Source organism: Stenella coeruleoalba (genome assembly GCF_951394435.1).
Source record: "Stenella coeruleoalba genome assembly, chromosome: 19".
Classification (NCBI taxonomy): Eukaryota; Metazoa; Chordata; class Mammalia; order Artiodactyla; family Delphinidae; genus Stenella; species Stenella coeruleoalba.
This window is the reverse complement of record NC_137165.1, coordinates 12685673-12701675: the sequence shown is the minus strand read 5'-3', so window position 1 is coordinate 12701675 and position 16003 is coordinate 12685673. Positions and strand designations below refer to the sequence as shown.

Below are 16003 nucleotides of genomic sequence, written 5' to 3'. Positions count from 1 at the left end.
ACCAATGTTGATACATTATTTTGACTAAGTTCCATAGGTTATTTAGCTTTCTTATGTCCTTTTTCTGTTCTAGGGTCCCATCCAGATACCACATTGCATTTAGTAATTAATGTAATTCTTCTCGGCTGTGATAGTTTCTTGGACTTTCCTTGTTTTTGATGACTTTGAAAGTGTTAAGGAGTCCTGATCATATTTTGTAGAATGTGCCTCAATTGGGATTTGTCTGATGTTTTTCTCATTATTAGATTGGGGTCATGAGTTCTGGGGGGAAAAGACCACGAGGATAGAGTGCCATTGTCATGCATCATATCAAGGATACGTACTATCAACATAGCTTATCAATGTTGACGTTGACTTTGATCACCTGGCTGAGGTAGTATTTGTCAGTCTTCTCCACTGTAAAGTTACTCCCCTCCCCCTTTCTATAGTGTATACTCTTTGGAAGGAAGTTACTCTGTGAAGCCCATGTCTAAGTAGAGTGGAGTTATGGTTCACCTCTTTGAGGACAGAGTGTTTCCGTATATTGTTTGGAATTCTTCCGCACCCGAGATTTGTCTCTTCCCTCCCCATTTATTTATTCAATCACTTATTTATATCAGTATGCACTATTAGATATTTGTTTATTTTAACAACAGCTTTATGGGAATTCACGTGCCTCACAACTTACCCAAAGTGTAAAATTCAGTGAGAATATATTCACAGGGTTGTGCAAATATCACCACAGTCCATTTTAGAACATTTTCATCATCCCCCAGAGAAATCCCATAACTTCAGCAGTCCCTCTCCTCCATTTCCTCCCGCCCCACCCTCCCCCAGCCTTAAACAACCGCTCGTCTCCTTTCTCGCTCTATGGACTTGTCTATTCTGGACATCATTTCATATAAATGGAATCCTACAGTATGTGGTCCTTTGTGACTGGCTTCTTTCACTTAGCAAAATGTTTTCAAGGTTCAGGTTTCGATGCCTGCCTGACCTTCCCCGGTGTTCAACTGAAAAAATAAGTGTAACCTGTAAAGTGCCTGACCCTTCTCTCTTTTGGTGGTGGGTTGCATCCTCCTGGAGGTGTCACCCACCTCCACAACTGGGGGACTCTTACTATGAGCAACTTCTACCCCTCCCCCCCCTTTTCTCATTCCTTTTGAAATGTCCCTGACTATGCCCAAGTCTTGATGCCTACTTTTCCAGGGATAATCTGAGAAGCTGGTCCTTGCTAAAGGTTTTTTTTTTTAATTTTTAAAATTTTTGGCTGCATTGGGTCTTGGTTGCTGTGTGTGGGCTTTCTCTAGTGGCGGCGAGCAGGGGCTACTCTTCATTGCAGTGCGTGGGCTTCTCATTGAGGTGGCTTCTCCTGTTGCAGAGCAGGGGGTCTAGGCACAAGGGCTTCAGTAGTTGTGGCTCACGGGCTCTAGAGCACAGGCTCAGTAGTTGTGGCGCACGGGCTTAGTTGCTCCGCGACATGTGGGATCTTCCTGGACCAGGGCTCGAACCCGTGTCCCCTGCATTGCCAGGTGGATTCTTAACCACTGTGCCACCAGGGAAGCCCCTTGCTCAAGTTTTAATGGCTGCTCGTGCCTTACAAGGTTGACCCTTTGCAGTATTTAATCTCCTTCTGTGTACTGTTCAATAGAATTTCAGGTACAAAACAGATTAATAGGGAAGATATTTGGGGATGGATGGTGTTCTGTTTTTCCTATGTTTAATGAAGTGCAGTGCAGAAAATACACTTACTAATGTTAGCAAATTGGATTCATTAATGGAGATCATCTGTGTCAGAGCATTCTGTGGAAGAAACTGCCCAAGAACGTAGTGAGTTGATCACTGTGGCTGTTGTGATTTTTATGGAAACTGGCTCAGTCGAACAGGGTGCTGGGTGAGGGTGTGGCAGGGATTTCAGAGAAGATCAGACACAGTCTTTGCACTCTAGCAGGGAGACAGACAGGCACATAAATAACTCACGCGGGCAGAGAGCAACGTTGTGATCAAGGTTAAGCAAAGCATCCCTGGAACCTTGGAGCAACTTCGGATTCTGGCTGGGGGCGTGGGGACAGATTTTTAGAAGCAGTGTGGTTTGAGCAGTTGGGGTGGGGTAGGGCAAGACTCAGATGGAGGGAGGGCGACTGAGATCTGAGCACAGCCTGAGCAAAGGCTCCGAGGTAAGAAAAGGCAGGGCGTCTCTGGAGAAGGACAAACAGATGGGGAATGCAGGGGTCTGTATGCGTGAATGTGGGCGGGGGTGGGGGGGCATGTAACGGTGGGAAAGGCTGGCGGGGAGCAAAGTGGGGAAGAATTAAACCTCTCAGGTGAGCTGTTTGGAGGACAGTTGATATGTAGTGGGAAACCACTAACCTTTTTGGGCAGGGGAGGAGCTGACAAGATCTGTGTTGGGAAGTGGGGGCTGGTATGGAGGAGGAAAGGATGTGTGTGTGCACGGAGGGAACTGGATGCCAGGGGCTGAAGGTGCAGAGAAGGCCTGCCTCTGTTGCTTCCTGGATGTGTGACCTTGGACAAGTTCACTTCCGTCCCCTGAGCCTCTTTTCCTCATCTCTAAAATGGGATCCACCAGTTCTGAGGGGTTTGATGTGCAGCTTGGAGGAGAGAGTGCAGGGAGTGGGTTTGTCTGTCGTCGGTGAAGCAGGTAAAGCCAGTGACTGGTGAGGACTGATGGGGATGGTGGGGAGGAAAGGAGATAATGATGACCATGTGACAGAAGCTTCCCTGGCATTATCTCATTTAATCATCTTAACAACCCTTCAGAGTGGGTGTTATTAGTACTTCCATTTTACAGATGAGGATTCAGGGACTCACAGTGGAAAAATTAGTCACCTGAAGCTGGGAAGTAGAATCCAGGTCAGGGTGTCTGCAAAGAGTGGAGGACAGTCCCTTACACCTGCCTTGGGGAAATGGGAGTCGGGGAGAGGAGGGGTGGCTATGGCAAGGAGGGGGAGCGCATATCGAGGAGCCCAAGGATGGGGAAAGGCATAGAAACTCATCCTTAGAATAGGATGGGATTAATCAGGGCAGGCTTCCTGGAGGAGACAAGTTTTGAGCCAGGTTTTATAGGACAGGAGTCATCTTGGGGCAGGAAGTAGGTCATGGAGATAGGTCATGTCCCAAACGGAAGTCATAAAGTCAGGATCTTCCCTCCCAAACTTGTCCTTGTCCAGCTTGAATGGCACTGCAGCCAGATGCCCACACAAACCAGGAACTCAGGAACAACTTTGTTGTCTGTCTCCCCTTCACCCATGTCCAACCCATCCCCTGGACCAGTGGACACTACCTCCTTCGCTCACTTGAGTCCTCCCATTTCTCTCCATCTCCAGCACTATCCCCTGTACAAACCAACACTGTCCCACCTGGACCCCTCCAGGAACATCTAACCTGGCTACCTTGCTCTTTTTCCACCAGGATGATCTTACTGAAATGCCCATCAGATCATATTGAAGAGAGTGAAGGGAGACAGGCGGGGACCAGACGTTTTGGTTTGGGAGATCATAGGAGCAATGAAAGCCCTCTGCCCTCCAGCAACCTGCATTCTGGGAAATCTCCTCCCCCAGCAGATAGCCTGTGCCCCATCGGGCAACATCAGAGCACCTGCACAACTTTCTCTTTTCATAGCACTTTATTGCAGTTTGTAATTTCATAACACGGACACACACACACAATTAAACATTTGGAATAATGGGTAATACCTCTCCTGTATAAAAAGACACACTGTTAAAAAGTCACTCCCCCATCCCCACCATTCCCCCAGCTCTCCCTTACCCCTACCCAGGTAACTACTTTTATTAGCTTTTGTGTCTCCAGAATTTCTACATATGAAGATAAGCAAACAGGAATTCCTACTTTATTCTCTCCCCCTTTTTAAACATAAAGTACACATACTGCCCTTTCTGCACTTGATTTTTATTCTCTTAACAACGTATCCTGGGGCTTCCCTGGTGGCACAGTGGTTAAGAATCCGCCTGCCAATGCAGGGGACATGGGTTTGAGCCCTGGTCTGGGAAGATCCCACATGCCGGGGAGCAGCTAAGCCCGTGCGCCACAACTACTGAGCCTGTGCTCTAGAGCCGCGAGCCACAACTAGTGAGCTCATGTGCCACAACTACTGAAGCCCACGCACCTAGAGCCCATGCTCCGCATCAAGAGAAGCCACCGCAATGAGAAGCCCGCGCACCGCAATGAAGAGTAGCCCTTGCTTGCTGCAACTGGAGAAAGTCCGTGTGCAGCAACGAAGACCCAACGGAGCCAAAAATAAAAATAAATAAATATTTTTTAAAAAAGTGTTTTAATTGAGGGCACTGTCTGTGTGCTATCATGCAAAGAGCTCCAGGATACATTGTTTTTTAATATAAATTTATTTTATTTTATTTATTTATTAAACAGTGCCACGGATTACCTTGTCCAACATGCTAGAATCTGTAGATAAATTCTCTGAAGGGGGATCGCTGGATTACAGAGGAATTACATGTATAATTTAGACAGATGTTGTCAGGCTATCCAGCAGAGGGCTTGTACCAATTGACAATCCCACTGGCAATGTATGAGAGGGCCTGTTTAAAATGATATATTGTTCATGTGATTATTTGATGGCTTTTCTCCCCACAAAACTGTAAACTCCAGGATGGCAGGTTTATGTATCTTTTGCTCATTGTCGTGGGCCCTCAATAAATACTGAATTAATGGACAGATTTATGATTCTACCAGGAATGGGTGGCCAGGGTGGGTGAGATCCTTTCGTGTTCACCTTGCCCAGTTCAGCTTCCCCGATCCTTGCTCTGGGCTGATTGTCGATCCAGAGGGTGGCTGGGACCCTGTGAGTGACCCTTGAGGTTCTGGAAGATCTAATCCTGACATCTGACTCATGACCCCCACTCCAGAGCAGACTTTCTCCTGCTGTGAACTTAAGAAATCCAATGTCTCAGTCTTATAAAGGGCTTGGAGAATGGACACTTGTCTGATGCTTGAATCCCCTGCCCAGCCTCTGCTTACATACCTCTGGTGACAGGGAACTCACTCCTTCCAAGTGACTCCTTTCAACTTCAGACAACTAACTTTTTTTTTTTTTTTGCGGTACGCAGGCCTCTCACTGTTGTGGCCTCTTCCGTTGTGGAGCACAGGCTCCGGACACGCAGGCTCAGCGGCCATGGCTCACGGGCCCAGCTGCTCTGCGGCATGTGGGATCTTCCCGGACTGGGGCACGAACCTGCGTCCCCTGCATTGGCAGGCGGACTCTCAACCACTGTGCCACCAGGGAAGCCCCAGACAACTAATTTTTTAAAAATAAATTTATTTATTTAGTTTATTTATTTTTGGCTGCATTGGGTCTTCATTGCTGTGTGTGGGCTTTCTCTAGTTGCGGCGAGTGGGGGCTACTCTTTGTTGCGGAGCACGGACTCTAGGCGCGTGGGCTTCAGTAGTTGTGGCGCACGGGCTTAGTTGCTCCCTGGCTGTGGGATCTTCCTGGATCAGGGATCGAAACCGTGTCCCTTGCCTTGGCAGTCAGATTCTTAACCACTGCGCCACCAGGGAAGTCCCAGACAATTAACTTGTAAAAAGTTTTTCCATCTATTGAGTTGAAACCTGCTCCCTGTAGCTGCCTCTTCTTCAGGGAATTTTAATGGCGGCTCTCTGGAAACAGGGCTTTCTGGCAGACGAGCAGGGGGTATATTTGGGGACAGGTACCTCTCATCTATCATTTTCTAGCAAGTAGGGCCAACTCCCAAAGGATCCCTGCAGAGCCCCGCCTGCCCACCTCCTCACTCTCTCCTGTCTCGCCTGCAGGTATGTGCAGGAAGGGCGGTTCCGAATTGAGGAGAGGACACTGACAGCCTTCCAGTGGCTCTACAGCCCCCAGCAGCATCGCATCCTCAGCCGTGCCGACCTTGAGTCTCCCTCCAGGTAAGGGGACCCACTGCCCTTACTCTCATCCTTCGTCCAGGCCCCTCCAGTTGGTACTTATTATATAGCAGTCCCACACTGGTCCATAAACTCCCAGTGAAGAACCACAGTCCTCAGTGGCAAAGAGGCCTTGCAGGGTCTTTGAAAGAGTCTGTCAGCCGGGGTGCTTGTCAAGCCTAGAATGCACTGAGTGATTTGAGGCAAATCATTTTCTTTGCTTTCTCCTCCGTAAAATGGGTATGATCATATTTTCCCTGCCTTCTATCAGGAAGATCATGAATCTCAAGTGAAACGATGCCTGGAGATCATCAACTGGTTCCTTTTATTTTATACTTTTGGCCGTACCGTGTGGCATGTGGGAATCTTAATTCCCGGACCAGGGATAGAACCTGTGCCCCCTACAGTGGAAGCGCAGAGTCTTAACCCCTGGACTGCCAGGGAAGTCCCGCTGGTTCCTCTTTAAGAGGGAGAGTGGCTGGCATATTTGCTGGGCAGTCCCTGCTTTGACCTGGGTAGAGCCAGCCCTTCCTTTCTTGTCGCTCTCCTCCGCCATGCCAGAGAACCCAGCTAGGATCCTGAGTCCAGGTGAGGGGCACCCAGCTTCCTGCTCCCAGGCTCCTTCCCGCCCACTCTTCCTCCACACTGCGGACAGACATGAGCCGTGTTAGCAGTCTCGATGGAGATATCCCCGGGAGCCCTGCTGCTGCCACACCCCTTCCCAAGGCTTCTGCTAGACCTGACCCAGGACCTTTCTTCCCACTTTCCCCATCAAAACTTCTTTGCACCAGCTTCTAAATTAGCAGGCCCCTTGAAGGCAAGAATGAACAGGTCTTTCCTCCCAGGGGTGGAAAAGAAGAATGGAAGTGATGTCATTTGGGGGTACACCATGTGCTGGCCAGCAAGAGAACAGGGACCATGCTCTTACCGCATCTCCCCAAACCGGCCCCAGGAATAAGGTTCAGAGATGATGGCAGACTTCACCTACCCAGACATCTGCCAGGAGTCCTGTTTAGCTAAGAGCAATGCATGTGCTCTCTCTTGTCTCAGTGACGATTTCTGAAGGTACAGGAAGCAGTGAGGGGACAGGTATTCTGGATCCAGTTCTGCCCAAAGAGGAAGAATTAATTGGATGATGATGTGACGTGACAGGAACCCTGGGAAAGGTGACTCAGGCCACCTGGGAACTCTTGATATTCAGGAAATGGGAGGGTAGACAAATGCCCTAAACTCTAGAGGGCAGATTTCAGATCATGCAGAGAAAAGACCCAAACGGCGCTAGAGCTTGAGGCAAGAGTATCAGGAAGGGCGCGGCGATGCGATCCTGAATGTATGGTTGTGAATGCTTGCAGGGACAGAGAAGGAGGCTGTCCTGGGAACACGCTGGCGAAGCACAGACACGAAGGGCACGTGGTCGGAATCAGTTTCAGGCAACGTGCAAAGCCCTGTTGTGAGCCAAGCACCATCTGACGTAAAGCAGCTTCTTCCTCACCTCCTTTCCTTTCGTCAAAAGCTCTCCACGACCTGACGTTATCTTATTTGCCTATTTGTTCATTGTCTGTGGCTCCCCCGGAATGTGAGGTCCATGAGGGCAGGGCCTTTTCCCTCTTCTGTATCCTGAGGTCCTAGCCCAGAGAAGGAGCTCATTAATCAGGCACCAAGTGAAGGACACATGAACATAATGCAGGCTCACCGGTAGGAAGGCTGGAAGGGAAGCTAGCTCCAAGACTGATGTGGGCCAGCTATACCCGCCCAAGATAACAGCCAGGGAAGAAGAGGATGGTGGGACCTCCTGCCCATGCAGGTGGCTTGAGGCTAACCTTTTTTGAGCCAAAGAACAAGAATGCTCTTCAGAGTCACAGGAGCCCAGTTGAGTCCATGGCGGAGGGAAGCAATCATAAGATAGGAAGGATGGAGTTATTCATCTCATACCTGGGAAGGCTGCCTCCCAGGAGGCTTGAAGAGGAAGCTGCTATAGCTCTGTGACTCAGCACTCACAAAATTAACTATTATTCTTTTTTTTTTTAATAAAAAAATTGTATTTACTTAGAAGCATTCAGAATGTCAACAAAACAGCTGCAACTTTTTTTCTTTTTTTTGCAATGACAGTGGTATTCAGTTAACAGAACAATTATTTCATATAAGCTGCATCACAGACAACTGAAGATGGAAAAACTACCATCCCCGTATATAACTAATTTGTGCTGTGCACCAACAAGTACCTGCCTTAAATTTCCATGCCAATTTACAACCCCCATACCGTACCAGGCAAGGTTAGTGGCTATTGAAAATACCACCAGGACAGGGCTATCTAAAGACAGATTCGAGGGCTTCCCTGGTGGCGCAGTGGTTGAGAGTCCGCCTGCCGATGCAGGGGACATGGGTGCCCCGGTCCGGGAGGATCCCACATGCCGCGGAGCGGCTGGGCCCGTGAGCCATGGCCGCTGAGGCTGCGCATCCGGAGCCTGTGCTCCGCAATGGGAGAGGCCACAACAGTGAGAGGCCCGAGTACCGCAAAAAAAAAAAAAAAAAAGACACATTCGGTAGTGTGTTAACTATACAAAAAAAGACACCGTACAGTTTAAAAACAAATCTTACGCAGCCTTACATTTCAATTTTTTTCTTTAAAAGGAGTGAGTTGTGTACAGGGGGGTTAAATGCTTTATAGACAAGAAAAAAAAAACTGCGCTGGAACCAACGTATTCATCATCATCCTCTGCATCTTCCTCATCTTCCTCCTCTTGCTTTTTCTTGCTTTTTTCAGCCTTGACGACTCGCTTTTTTGCTGCATCAGGCTTCCCTTTAGCTCGGTTTGCAGCAATATCCTTTCCGTACTTTTCCTTCACCTTAGCAGCCGTCTCCTAAGGCTGCTTGTCATCTGCAGCAGTGTTTTTCCACATCTCTCCCAGTTTCTTTGCGACATCACCAACGGATAGCCCAGGATGCTCTCCTTTGAGTTTTGGACGACACTCAGAACAAAACAAGAACAAGGCCGAAGGAGGCCTCTTGGGTGCATTGGGATCCTTGAACTTCTTTTTTGTTTCCCCTTTAGGAAGGATAGAAGTTTTCATTTCTCTTTCATAACGGGCCTGTCCGCTTTTGCCATGTCTTCAGACTTTCCTTTCTCTTTAGCAGACGTGGTCTTCCATCTCTCTGAGCACTTCTTAGAAAACTCTGAGAAGTTGACGGAAGCATCTGGGTGCTTCCTCTTGTGCTCCTCCCGGCAAGTTTGCACAAAGAACGCATATGATGACATTTTGCCTCTCGGCTTCTTAGGATCTCCTTTGCCCACGCTTAATTATTTTTCCTCTGCGAGGCACAGAGTCGCCCAGTGCCCGTCCGGCTCTCACTTGCCCCGGCGCTGTCTCTCTCAACTATTATTCTTATATCACAAAAGTTGTACTAACTTCTGTGTGTTTATTATGCGTCATGTTGTAAATGCTTTGCAGGCATAAATTGATTTAATCGTCATGACAATGCTATGATCTAGGTACTGTACTCCCCATTTATCAGATGACAAAGCTGAGGCGCAGGGTAAGTGGCAGTGCCTGCAACCACTACGCGCACTGCCTCTCAGAGGATGTGGCGTGGGCCCCAAAGTGGGAGATGGCGAGGGTAATTTTTATCAGCGCAGAGGAAATAAGTTCACGAACCATAAATAAGTGAGCTTAGCATCATTCCTGGTCAGGTTTCAGAGTCTGTTATTAAAGAGATGGTTTGGGGGTACTTAGAAAAGAAAGAGATAGAGGGCCAGCAGCAGTGAGTGAATTCCCTGGGAACCCATCCTGCTGGGGGAAGCTTATTTGCTTTTCTGATTAGTCTTCTAGACTAGAAGGTAGGCTGGGGGTGGTAAAGCAGGAGACAGTGGTTCTGAGTTTCAGCAAGAAATTGTTCTTTTCTTCCCATCAAAGCCTGCGGGTGACACAGAGGAATGTGGGCTGGGGGAGGGCACAGCTAGGGAGGCTGATGAGTGGGCTGCCCTTGCTGAGTCTGCTCAGTGTGTTCATGAGGGACTTGGTGAGGAAGGATGTAGGCAGCATGCCGGGGACATTGCCGATGGCAGGAACCTGGGCACCGTCCCAACGGACAAGATGGCACAGTTGGGCCCGAAGTGCCCTGGAGGCTTGGAGTCCAGGTCCAAGTCTAGAAGGTACAGTTCAACAGAAATAAAGGAGAAGTCTATTTTGGCCTCCAATCTTGTCTGCACCTGAGCAGCAGGCTGAGGGGATCAGCTGTCTGAGAGGTTCCAGTTGACCAGAAGCTTGGGTATGGCCCCATGTTTTAAGAAAATGCTCGTGTCTTGGGGCTGCAAGAGCTCAGGGTAGAGTCCAGAGCTGAGGAGGAAAGTGCTATTTTGTCTCAGACTAAGAGGAATGCTCTGTCATTTCCTCATTTATTTTGTGGACAGAGATTGAGCACGTTCTTCTGCTAATACCATGCTGACGTTACCCTTGAATGGCTGAGCAGGTTACATTTTGGGGTGATGGGCTAAGCTGCTGAAGGGACTCAGAGGGTGGGTTGGCCACCCGCCTTCCTTTTTGCTTGCCACCCTGCTCCAGGTCAGGCCCTGGGGTTACGATGCCTGGTCTTAAGGAAGACAAGGGTCCTGCCTCCAAGGGACACACATTCTAGTGGGAGAGACAGACTATAGACGCATAGACAAGAGAATATCTTGTGGGATGACCAGAGTACTGAACAAACTGAAACAGAGCATCAGATAAAGAGTGACCAGTGGGTGTGTGGGGAGTTTGGAAGAGGTGGATGGCCTCTCTGAGAAGGTGACATTTGAGCTGAGTTCTGAAGGACTCAGGGGGCAGACCTATGGAGAAGCTGCTGGTGAGGGGTGTCGCATAAAGGCTGGGGAGGGGCACAGGAGATGGGAAGTGAAACAGCAGTTAACAAGGCCCTATCTATGTTCCAGAAGCAGGAAACTGTTGTGGCCAGAGCGGAGTGAGGCCATGGCCAGCAGATGGAAAGGATGCAGATTTCCATGCAATTAAATGGAGGGCTTTTTAACATTTAGAGCTGCCCGAATACAGCGTGGGCTGCCCCCTGAGGGACTGGGCTTCCCATCACTGAGATGTGCAAGCCATATTCAGAGGGCGCCCTCCGTGGAGGTTAGGGAGGAAGACTCAAGCGTCTCAAAGGCTCCCTAGGGCACCCTTCCTGCCTTCAACCCCTTCAAGTTCAGGAACACCCTTGGTTTGGCCAAAGCTGGGAGGATGGCTGTGCAGCGAATGAATGAAAGCTCCCGGCTGCCAAGTCGAAGGCGGGGGGTGGGGGGGGACGACGACGACAGTTTCAAGGACTCTGGCAGTCCCTGAAACCTCCCACTTCCAAGTCCAGATAGCACTGAACCCCCTCTCCATCCCCACCGCACGCCGAGCTGGCGAGAGCCCCGGTGTCTTCCTCAATCCACCAGGGACCCGCAGATCTTTCCTCACCTCCGTTCCCCACCGGCCCGGGCCCCATTCTCCAGGAACTTCTGTGGGCCGGTGGGCTGTCCCCTCCTCCGCTCCCCTGGGTCCCTTGGGCGCGCCTGCCCCTCCCCGCGCCTTTGTTCCCGAGGAGCCGCCTCGGGCAGTCCCCTGGCGGCGGCGACTGGAGCATCCCGCGGGCGCCGCACCTCGGACTCGCCGTATCGGCCCCCCAACCGCCCCCGCGCCCTCTCCTGCCGCTCGTACCCGCCCCTCCGTCTCCCTCCCACTTTCCGGCAGCTACGCGGCTGCGGCGCGGGGCGAATCGGGTGGGCACTGCCGGAACCGGGGCGCAGACCCCGGCGGCGGCGTCGTGGAGGGCGGCAGGAGGGCCCCGCCTCGGCCAGGCGCGGGCTTTCCCGCGGCGAGCGCGGCTCCGGCGGCTGGGGCGCGACTGCCAGGTGTGCGCGTGGCGGCGACGGCGGCGGCGGGCAGGGGGAGCCGCTTTGTGCCCGGCGAGCCGCGGCCGGGGTGCGCGCGTGCGCGCCGCGGTGACGGTACGCGCGGCGGGGCGGGCGGCCAGGGCAGCCCGTCGCCGAGGAGGAGGGGGCTCGCCGCCGGATGGAGAAGGGGGACGCCGCCGCCGCGGGCACGCGGGCCGAGAGAGCTGCCGCGACAGACTGTTGCCATTCCGTCCACGTCGAGGAGTGAGCCCCGGGCGCCGGCTTCACAGAAGGTCAGCGGATTCGGGGCTGGGTGGTGATCCCGTAGTCAGCAGGGATCAGGACGCGAGTCCGGGGTGCGACTGAACCCAGGGTGGAATTGGGGTGTATGTTGTGAGTGCAAATGCAGGTGCTTGCAAAGAGAAATCAGCTCGTGTGGACGCGTGTGAGCCCTGCGCTGCGATTCCACGGAACAGTTCAGCGGAGTGGGTTGTTTGGGAGGTGGGGTGACTGTCCTCAGACACCCCTACGGGTGGGTCATGGCGCACACACATCCTGTATGGAGTGTGTAGCTGACCGAGGTGGAGCTCAGAGGTGGGGTGTTTACAGGTGGTGGCGAGAGGAAAAAGCCAGGACCCCCAGGAGGACCCTGTAGCTAGGCTGGGTTGGTTTGTTTTTTTCCGAAAGGACATAAACCCCACCCCATGCCCACTCCAACCTGTGCCTGTTGCAGGGAGGGGAGAGGATGGTGGGGTGCTGTGTGAGAAGCCTTTGTGGACCTTTGGGGCCGGGCCAGGATCAGCCTGATGCTCGTTTCTGGAGGCCCTGGGTGGATGAGCGTGGGGTGCCTGCCTTGGGTGGGGGTCCAGGGCATGCTGGGTGTCCTGACCTGGAGCTGGTTCAGGGGCACGTCCTTCTTTCTCCTCATCTGTTTTCTATAGCTCCTCTACAGCCTTCTTAAGAAACCAAAGGGCATTTATATGCAAGTGGGGTTTGGGCTCTGAAGGCGGGGATCTGCCTCTGCTGAGTGGCCCCCATTGGAGCAGCCTCCACAGGGAATAATAGGGTTGTCCTGGGCTGGGCGCCAGGGCCCTCTGGTTCTTTTCATGCTTTGTGACCCTGGGGCTGTCCCTTAAGCCCCACGCGCCTCAGTTTCCCATGGAGAGGGGAGAAGGCACCGCCCCACTCCGTTCTTCCTGCTGCAGAGTGAGGAGTAAACAGAGAGCTCACAGCTGCCTGGGGCTGGGAGGCTGGGAGTGACTCAGGGCATGTGAGGTCCCCAGCAGTGTTTTCCCCCTGGAAAGTCCCAGCATGTCTTTGAGACCTGGGCAGGAGTTGGGGGAAGCTCTGCCCTCACCTCCAAGCGAGTGTGTTGGATTTTCTAAGTGTGGGGCAGGGTGGGTATCTTCTAGACCTGGATGCTCAGGCTTCCAGAAACGACCTCAGGTTCCTCCTCCTTTCTAGGATGTTGAGGAATGGAGGGCGGGGGGCAGGGTGTGGGGAGGATTGGATGGGATGGGGGACTTAGAGTCACCAAATTTCTGGGCAGAGGCGGACGCTAAAGTTGAGTAGGGCCAGGGCACAGCTAGCTGGGAACCCCGCTCAGCCCAGGCTGTGAGGCGATTTATCGGGAGGTGGCCTCAGTTCCAGAGAAGATGACCTTGCTGCTGCAGGCATCCCGTCCCCACGCCGACCAGGATCCTGTCTGGATCAAGTGGGGCTGAGCCACTGTGGTTCAGAATGACTTGAACCTCGAGGGAAGGGGACCCCAGCATGGATGGTGGTGGCAGCAGCGGAGCAGACCTGGGTTGAATCCCAGCTCCACCACTGTCTGTGTTTCCACCTGTGTTTCCCCAGAGCAGAACCCGAGGATGCATTCTTTTTAATCTTACTACCGCTCTGTCCTGGGAGGTCTCCTGAGAAGCCTTAAGGGATGCGTTTCAGAACTGCCCGGCTGGGGAGAGAAACAGGGACGTGTTCATCCGTCAGCTCTGTTCCGTCCGTGGACATTAACTCCCACATGCTTCCAGGCCTTACGTGTGAGGCCCCAGTGGGTTCGTGTGGGCACCCCGCACTGCGGCTTCAAAGACGGTCCCGCTGGGTCCTCGAAGAAGCATTGCCATGTGGCTGCTCTCAAAGCCTGCAGGGAACCGGTCATTGCAGAAGTCGCTGGAGTAGGAAGTGGGACCGAGAGTGTCTGAAGGACGCCCTGGGGTGACCGACACTGCGTGACCTTGGGCAAATTTCCTATGTTCTCTGAGCCTCAGTTTCCTTATCTGGGGGTTATGGGAATTAAATAAAATACTATCAAGTTTTTGAACATGGTGATGGGTCCATAGCGAGAGCTCTGTGAATGGAATATTTCCGTATATTTGGGAAGACAGCATCTTCTGGGTGGCCCAGATATTCATTCACTTAAGTGGAGGAGGGGGCTGGATTAGGTGACCTCCTCCTAGTCAGAGACTCTTGGGCTCAGGGGCCGGATGCCTGACCTGGTCATTTCCTCCTGGAGCTGCGGCCCAGTCTCCCAGAACCCCTGAACGGCTCTGCTTCGCATTCTGTGGATTGGAGACAACAATGCCAGCTGCTCATATGTGCCTTTCCCTGGGCTGTGTCCCCTGGAGGACATGGGAGCCTGGAGGGTGGGCAGAGGGGCGAGGGGAACAGGCAGCTCGGAAGCAGGTGTTTAAAGGACGGGTGGCGAGAGGGCAGATGCTGGCGTTTGGAACTGCCAGATGGTCATGGGCACTGGTCTGGGCCACAGTCAGTGGGGAGGACGGGGCACAGGGGTGGGGAAGGGCGAGAGAAAATGAACAGGAAGGGAGGGGAGAGCAGGTTGGCAGAGAGTGGCCCAGAATGATGGCAGAACCGGGGCTGTGGAGTGAGTCGAGGATTGGGGGGTGTCTGGAGTGGCAGGGACAGGCTGGGCCGGTGGGAGAGCGACGAGGTGGTGTGAGGGAAGGGACAGCACTGGTTGAGGATTAGTTGGGGGGGCCCTAGGGCATAAGCCGGGGCAGGTATCCTACTTCAGGGTACAGTACCCGTCAGCTCCCTCCTTTTCCTTTTTCCAGTGCATCTACCTGCTCCTCCTGGGCCACCACCCACGTTGGCAGGTGAGGTGCTGTCGGCAAATACTTGGGTCCCGTTGTGAGCGGTGATTGGAGAAGGCGAGGATGTACCTCTGCCAAGACCCGTTGCCATGGTACCACGGTGACCCTTGTCTTCCTATCCTCTCCCATCTCTGGGCAACGTGGCCCTCCCCAGAGGGAGGTCGTACATGGGGGAAGGTGTCCAGCTGCCTCTTGCTTATGCAGGGGCAGCTCAGGCTGGCAATACAAAGGTCATGGTGTCCATCCTTCTGCCTTCAGGCAAGGTCACACCTAGCCTAGGCTGGGCGGTTGCAACAGCTACTGTCTTCATTTACAGTCATTTAAAGACTCCTCTGACCTCTGTAATTTGGGACTCCTTTTGTTTTTAATAAGTTTAGTAAAAGAAAAAGAAGGGGCAATCAGTAATGCCAGCCTACCCATCTCCTCCCTTTTTATTTTATTTTATTTTATTTGGCCGTGCTGCGGCATGCAGGATCTTAGTTCCCTGACCAGGGATTGAACCCGTGCCCCCTGCAGTGGAAGCGCAGAGCCCTAACCACTGGACCACGAGGGAAGTCCCTCCTCCCCTTTTTTTTTAAGAGCCAGATGACACTCTCTTCTTGCCCGCACCTTTTTCAATGCTTTGGTGCTTCTCTAGTGAGAAGTTCTGGATCATGTCTGATCTCAGTCTGCCGTGCTACACTTTCTTTTTGTTGTTGTTATTGTTTTTTTTTTTTTTTTTTTTTTACTGTGTTTGCCACCACGCTTTAGGCCTTATAGATAAGTTAGAAAGAGATTCCACTCTATCTTCTCAAAATGCCAAGTGGCCATTGGGGCTCCCAAGGCAGGAGGGACACCAAGGCAAGGATTGTGCTCTGGGGAGCCTGGCCTGAGACCTGGTTTGGGTTCTGAACTTGCTCCTGATCTCCGGGCTGGCTGGTATTCCACCCCCTTCCCTAGTTCAGATCCAGGGCTGTCAGCCTCCTTCCTGGGTCATGCTGGGTGCGCTAGCTGGGCCCTACCAAGGCTGGGTGGCATCAGGTATGGGCACCTGGGGGACCCTGCCAATTAGATGACTGGTAGAGAGCAAGAGCTGGGGGGGAGTGACAGGCAGACAGGCACAGTGAGGCACACCTGTGCGTGTGTGCACATCTGTACA

At 52.3% G+C, this 16003-nt stretch overlaps 1 protein-coding gene and 1 pseudogene across 2 annotated transcripts in view; one reads left to right on the top strand and one right to left on the bottom strand.

Annotated features, from left to right (window-relative positions):
- The window catches only part of RAP1GAP2 (RAP1 GTPase activating protein 2), a 213028-nt gene that overhangs the window by 4371 nt on the left and 192654 nt on the right, over positions 1 to 16003 (top strand). The window contains exon 2 of the mRNA XM_079903638.1: positions 5782 to 5898. Coding sequence (XP_079759764.1) covers positions 5782 to 5898 — 117 coding nt within the window. The remainder of the gene's footprint in view (positions 1 to 5781; positions 5899 to 16003) is intronic.
- On the bottom strand, positions 7517 to 9178 carry LOC307177492 (high mobility group protein B1-like; annotated as a pseudogene). Its single transcript has one exon. The product of its transcript is annotated as a high mobility group protein B1-like (transcript).